General features: G+C 50.2%; 1 protein-coding gene across 1 annotated transcript; it reads left to right on the forward strand.

The window, feature by feature from the left end:
• The first annotated feature begins 3697 nt into the window (after window positions 1-3697).
• On the forward strand, window positions 3698-6145 carry LOC121867033 (proline-rich protein 36-like). Its single transcript, XM_042366776.1, has one exon. The coding sequence runs from the start codon at window positions 3698-3700 to the stop codon at window positions 6143-6145; it is 2448 nt and encodes an 815-aa protein (XP_042222710.1).
• Window positions 6146-7423: the final 1278 nt, after the last annotated feature.

Genomic DNA, 7423 nt, shown 5'->3' on the forward strand with positions numbered 1-7423 from the left:
TTCCCTCACATATGGTGTTATGAGGGACATGTGGTGTAGTAATTCCCTCACAGATGGTGTTATATGAGTGAGGTTTGGTCTTAGGCCTTCCTATCGTAGACGGATTAACACAGTTGTTGTTGGGTCTCACGGGCCGTTATCACTGGGTACCTGGGACCTCACTGTGTGAAGGTTAACTTGGGTACGACTGTTACTGTTGAGTTGTTCTCACTGACCTAAGCACTGTTCACCTCTGTTTAACACTGGTTCCGTTCCTTTCCTAGATGAAATTGTAACTTCTGGCGAAAACTTGTTGATATTCCGGTGGGGAGGAGGGTTCAGGGGAGGGGGTTGGTATGGGCCAATTTAACAGTTGACCTGGCTGCTCCGAGAGGAGCGCCAGGTACGTCTTGACCCTTCGGTGGTCAAGGATGTATGTGGACCACAGTATGATCACGGCCATGTATGTGGACCACAGTATGATCAAGGACCATGTATATATCACAATATGGCCAGGGAACTTTTTGAAGACTCCAACCCAGGGCCATACATCATTAAAGTCATCATTAATATACAAGTGATGAATAACCACGTGTGTATACCCAGTGTATGATCAGGGCCGTGTATGCATTACCCCTAGCGTGGCAAGACACCAGATCATGGTCATGCATTATTTTCAGGCATCATTCAGATCTCCTCATGACACACAGGTTGTCAGGTTCCCCCAGGGCGGCTTACCTTGGCAGGGAGGACACGGCCTGGCAGAGGTGGTGTTTGTTTGTCTTGGTGGGGAGGGTGGGGGGTTGAGAGGGTGAGGCCGCTAATGGATAGAGTTGATGTGGGTACAGAAGGATGGTGTGGATGGAGAGGGGAAGTGGATATAGGGAAGTGTTAGTGTATTTAATGCTTATTGTATCCCGACCGACCCTATTGCTACTCCACACGTTTTAGTGAAAAAGAAAAAAAAAAGGTTAATATATACACCTGTATTAGTAGTACCTGCAGTATTTATTAGTACAGTTAGTTTCAGTATTAGTTGTTAGCAGTGGTAGTAATAGTTGGTAGGAATAATAGGGAATTCTATTTTCTCAAGGTGGGTTGGAACTGAGATGACCCCAATTTTGATTACCGTTCCCGGGGGGGGGGGGTGGAGAGAGAGAGAGAGAGTTTTCACAGGACCTTCCTTCTTTACGCACATATGCAAGTTTATGTATGTTTACTTGTTATCGACTTAAAGTAGGATGGCTCTCAACTTGAGTCCCTCGCCGCTGGGAACTGAGACTCCACCCAGGCGCCATGATAACCGGCACTCTCAGCTGCTTCGAGTACACTCACCCAAACTTTATCACCAGCGATGACTCTTCCCCCAAGCGATCTGAATGCCTTGTAGTGTTGTGGGAACCCCTACGGTGGTCCTTATCTCAGCGATAGCCGTCTCCCGTTGACACAAGTTATCACCGTGGGTCATTGTCAAACACAAACACATACATATTACTTAGAACTTATCACTGTTTAGCTTTGTCTTAGGGGGACCTGTATCTTGTGTCTGTGTGTTGGTCAGGCCGTGGCTTAGTGTGTGTGTGTGTGTGTGTGTGTGTGTGTGTGTGTGTGTGTGTGTGTGTCACCCTGTTTATTATCAGTATCTCATAACCTTTCATGTTGTATTTGTCTTTGTCTCCTTCACCCTGTCTAAATTATTATTATTATTATTATTATTATTATTATTATTAACAACTAATTTACAACTACAATGCCTCATTAAGTTATTCAGTTTTTCCTCCGTCCTGCATAAGTTAATTAATTTCCATGGCCTAATTAACTTACATAATTAGGTGCACTGAATATACATAACCATTGATGTTGGGTGCGTACACTGTCAGTATTACCAGACAATACAAGGGTGACCAGGAATTAATTATCAGAGAGAGAGTCAGTCAATCAATCAATCAGTCAGTCAGTCAGTAAATGCCTTTATAGGGTTGACTGACGAAGTTTTAAAAGATATATTCCTGAGGGTCTGCAAATAAAGGCAATAGCACGACTTTATATTATCAGTGGTCAGAGACGGTATATTCAGTCCACCTTATGTTATGTCTCTTATGTAAGGGTGAATAACGTCCAATCCTCTTAGGCATTATGCTCAAACGTCAACCGATGTGGGGAGAGTTAAACCATTCGTATTTGATGAGTTGTCGGGGTCATGTTTCCTGCAGGATTCAGAGGGGGATTTCGTACCTTATTTTGTGTCCTTTAACTGTTAGCTAAGTGAACGTATCGAGTTATGGCAGTCTCATAACTTGGGGGATTTTTGATGGGAGGGAGCTGGGTTTTGTAGATTTTTGTGAGAGGGGGAGCATTATGTTGGAGGAGGCTTTTGGGGGGATGGGTGATCTTGTGGAAGGATGATTTTGTTGGAGGGAACTTTTGAAGGAACATGATTTGAATTTTTTTTGAGAGAGGGTGATTTCGATTTTTAAAGGAGGATTTTGTGTGAGGGGTTTATTGCTTCTAGGTGATGGATGATGTTGCCAAGACAGGGGTAGGGTGCGAGTAAGTGCTAGTTAGGGACATTCCTGACGAGGTGGTGGATGGGTGGTACTGGTTGGGGGAAAGAGAGACAGAGAGGGAGGAGAAAGGCATGGATGAAAGAGACTGAGGAAGAAAAAGGGGCTGAGCAGAAGAAGGGGTGTTGAGGGAAGGAGGGAGGGTCTGTGTGGGGCTTGGTAGTGAGGCGTGACTAATCTGGCTGGCTGCTAGTGGGACTGTGAACCACCTTCTCCTTCCTCGTGCTCCTCGAAATCTCATTTTTCCTCCTATTTCCATTCCTTCTCTTACGAATCCCATTGGTCGTCCTACTTCCGACCATCCCACTACTACTCCATCTTTTGTTAATCTTATTATTGTTTATCCTTCTCTCCCCCCCTCTTTCCTGGTAGTGGAGGAAGAGGAGGCCAAGTGGGCCGTAGGTTAGATATATTACCGTGTAGTGTGAGGATATCCGTGTCGAAGGGAGGAGGAGGAGGACCACTGTGGTGTGAGTCTCCCCCGCTCCCTCCCGCAGTGCTCAGCCTCCCCTCACCCCCCAACCCCCGTAGCCCCTCACCTCCCCACTTTTCTCTCTCCTCCTCCCTCCACCGGGTAGACGGGCAGGAGCCACACAGGGCCCGGGTAGCCTTGGGTTTTTGCTAATTCTCTTGTTGAGTTTGTAAGTGACGGTGTGAGAATTGTGGTGGTGTATAGATGGTGTGTGTGTGAGGCGTGGTAGAGGGAGTGTAGTGTGTTGTGGGTGTGTGTGACGGTGTGGTGGTGTGGTGGAGTTGGTGTGTGTGGAGAGGTGTGGCAGCGGCGCGGGGGGTCTGGTGGTGCCTGGTGCCCAGTGCCACAGCGGCCGGGGTCTCGTGCCCACCTCTCGCTCGCCCGTCCTCCTGCCTCTGACAAGCCTTCTCCTGCACCTCTGTGCCTGTGCCAGTTCGTGAAGCTCAGCGTGGTGTTGTGTTGTGGTGTAGTGTTGTACAGTGGTGGAGAAGACAGAACTCGGGTAGTGAGCGTTAGGAGAGTGAGATACTGTATATAACTAGTGGGGCCACCACCAGCATGGCGGGGAGGCCATGGTGACCCTCCCGCCCGCCGCCCCTCAAGCAGCTGAACGTCGCGGCCCTTTCAGACACCGTGTGTGACGTGTGCCACTCTCCCGAAACTCACATATACCACCACCATCATGCCCTGTAACTGTTTTGGTAAGAAGGATAAAAAAGGCGGTGTGGTAGCTGAGGAGAAGTACCGTCCCCGGGACTCAAAGTCTCGCGAGCGTGAGCCTTTGTCGGCGGCCGCCCCTGCCCCGGCCCCGGCGCCCGCCACCCCGCCGCCCGCGCCCGTCACGCCCACTGCTGGCGGGGATGCGCGCCTCCGCCCAGAAGACGACCCGGATAAAGCCAATCGACGACGAGATGTGGTGGCGTCCTTCTACAGCGACCAGTGTGAGTTGATAGGCTTTAAGGCGACTGGATCTCGTCCTCCCTCCACACACGTAGGCTGTGCTGTGGACGGCCCCGCCGCCACATCCTCCCCTGCAGCGTCTTCGCCAGGCTCTGCGCGCTCCGCCGCCTCCTGTCGCGCCGATTTGGCCGAGAAACGACGAGAGTTCTTCAAACAGCTGACGGTGGATGAGGACGACTGTTCACGCGGGGGTTCACGGCCTACATCGCGCCTAACAGACCCGGGGTCACACACTACGCCCCGCCACTCTCACTACCAGGACCACTTCCACCACCACTCTCTTCCACACCCACCTAAACCCGCCCCCAGGACCATCAAGTACTCTCTTCCAAACACTTCTTCGGCCTCCGAGGACACCCAGCCTTTACTGCAGCCCTCAGACCAACACACACCAGAAATCAACGACAAGCCAACTACCAAGCAAACCACCGAAGATATTCCACTGCTATCAGTAGATGAACCTGACCAGTCGAGGAAGCCTGGAGGAGGAGAGAGTCCAGATGTAGACCAGACCTTTGAGACAAGTTCACCTCTACCTCACAATCAACCATCGGGAATTCCAGGGGAGCCTTTGCTGCAAGTTTCCCCAGAGAGTGAACATTTGTTGGTAGATTTCTCAGTGTCCTCTCATGGCCCAGAGAAGTTTGTTGACGAGTTCTTCACGGACACCACGCCACTCATTCAAGATTCACCAATTGAGGATAATTCACAGGTGCCTGTAAGTGTGTCGTCCAGTCCAGTGGTGGACGACTTACCTTTGTCTGTTAGTTCACAAGTGCCTGTAAGTGTGCCTTCTCCAGTGATTGAAGATTTACCACCGTATGATGGTTCACAAGTGCTTGTCAGTGTGCCTTTTCCAAGGGTGGAAGATTTACTATCGTTTGACAATTCACAAGTGTTAGTAAATGTGTCTCCTACGGTGGTCGAAGATATACCACTGTCTGATAGTTCACAAGTGCTTATTAGTAGTGCATCTTCTCCACTAGTAGAGGACTTACCAACGTCTGCTAGTTCACAAGTGCTTGTAAGTGAGGCTGCTCCTGAAAGTCCAGAAACGTTTGTTGTTGTAACAGCCCCAGAAAATTCAGAGTTAACCATCGAGCAGCTACAATACTTCCAGCAATTTTCCGTTCCGTCCGATGACGAACGTGTCGCGGAAGGATCCTGTATCCTTATAAACGAGGCGTTTCCTGCAGGATCTCAAGATCCTACAGAAACACTCGCCCTACAGCGTAACCACCCAAATAAAGATATCACCCAAGGGACACCCCAGCCACTACCACATGATGAGCCTTGTTCTGATGTTTCGTCTGTTGTTGAAGATGAACCTTCCCAGAGAAGTGGCCACCGTGTCCAAGAATCTACTACTATGTGCACAGATGAAGTCCACCAAGAAGTTCCTAAGCCCATTATCCTTGAGAATTCACAGCAGAATGTAGAGCAGGTCGTGGCAGAAACTCCCAACGAGCCTAGAGCTTCACCTGTGGAAGCACGAGCACAGCCCGAAGCAGAGGAGACAGTCCTGAACCATCACCAAGAACAAGTGCCCCAGTCTTTACCACCTTCCGTAGATCCATCTTTCCTGACCTCTGCCGAAGAACCGGAAGAATTGCCCCCAGATCAGCCTATTCACCAGTCCGCACCTCATCCTGTTGAGAAACCCGTGCCCAAACAACGTTCTCAGCTCCCAGGAGAACCTATACTTCAGCTTGAGGAAGTGAGGTCCACGGTGGAGATAGTGGATTGTATCCCAAAAGTACAACCCGTGGATTCAACACCACCACAATCGACCGCTTCGGAACACGAGAAAACTGACCGTGTCTCGGTGCCCCTGTTCATGACAGTGGCCACTGAGCAAGACGACGAAACGCCTCTACCGCCCGCCCCACCCACCCCTCCCGTGGAAGACGAACCTTTACCCCCGCCACCACCCACTCCACCTCTGAAGCATGAACCTTTGCCACCCGCACCACCCACCCCGCCCATCTCGTCAGAGCCTCGTCTTCCCCCAGTGACGTGCAGCGTGGGCTTGGTGTCGTCGTCGCCGGTGCTGGAGGACGACGGGTTGGGGTCTGAGATCGACGACGCGCTAAGCTCACTCGAGTGCCTCAGCGAAGAAGGTAACAACAACAACAACAACAGCAGCGAGCGTGCGGCGGCCTCCTCCTAGTGGCGGAGGGAGTCTGGACGGGTCATGTCCTCGCCCTACCCTCCTATCTCCCCCCCTAACCCCCTCACCCGCGGGTGTGTGTGTTGCCCCACCACCACCACAACTGTCATCATTCACCACCACCCCCTTCCCTCTGCCAGTCTTGTCATTATAAGTTGTCAGGCCCCCGCGCGCTGCGGGTGCCTTCATGTGCCTCCAGGCATCGTCACTGGTGCTGTGCTACCATGTGTATACGCTCTACTGGCAAAATAAACTTATTTAGCTAGTCCGTGTTTTGTTGTCCCCCACCCACCCACTTTACACTGTAACATGTGTTATACATTACAGCCTGGTGCCACGTACGCCAGGCGTCACGTACGCCAGGCCCCACGTACGCCAGACTCCACGTACGCCAGGCGCCAGTGCTTATTGAAAGGTAGAGGTTGTGAAGCTGGGAAGGTGGTGGTCACTTGAGGCCCCTGACTAGGTCTCTTGATCCTTGAGTCCCTCTCTATGGCGATCATTGATCACGTCCCCTGCTAAGATCCTTAATCACTTCAGGTCCCTGTCTTAGGGCTACACAATAAGGTAAATAAATATAATGGGCCGTACCCTCACTTAGTGTGGTGTAGCAGTCATAACTTGCTTCCATAATATCTACATTCAGGCTTAAACCTCACTCACCCCCCCCCACCAGGACCACACCGCCACCACCTTCCTACGCTTCACCACCGAGTGGTGTGTCAGCTAACATACTACACTAATACAGCTACCAACTAGTGTAGTAACTTAGTCATATAGACAATATGCACCATGCCTAAATAAAGTGTGCAACATGGCTCAATAGACAGCATGTAACTTGGCTAAATAGATAATAAATAGCTTGGCCAAAGTAGACATAACTTGAAGAAATGAGTGGCACTAACTTTCAGCAGTTTGTAGACGACCCCCGGGAACATCGGCTGACGTTGGACAAACACATTACTCAAGAGTTGATGATGAGCCTTTAGAGGTAGTTGACGGTAGTTTATTGAACTGTGTAATTAAGAAAGTGACACTGGTGGTTGATTGCAAATCTGGGGGGACACCAGGGGAGCGTATGGTATATTTAAAGCCTCCTCCTCTCTCCCACACGTGATGCTCCAACATATGTTCCCGCCACCAGCTATCCACCTCCTACTCCTGCGTGGAATTTCTCTTCATTTTATAGTATTTTGAAAACTTTTCTCTGTCTAGAACTTTTGCTGTCTTTCTACGTCTAGATCGTCCTCCTTTTTATCAAGAACTTCGTGTCTATTT

This window comes from Homarus americanus, unplaced genomic scaffold (assembly GCF_018991925.1).
Source record: "Homarus americanus isolate GMGI-L3 unplaced genomic scaffold, GMGI_Hamer_2.0 scaffold48226, whole genome shotgun sequence".
Classification (NCBI taxonomy): domain Eukaryota; kingdom Metazoa; phylum Arthropoda; class Malacostraca; order Decapoda; family Nephropidae; genus Homarus; species Homarus americanus.

Bases quoted from the DNA above. Each gene is read 5' to 3' on its own strand.
- LOC121867033 (XM_042366776.1), top strand. From the start codon at position 3,698: ATGCCCTGTAACTGTTTTGGTAAGAAGGATAAAAAAGGCGGTGTGGTA.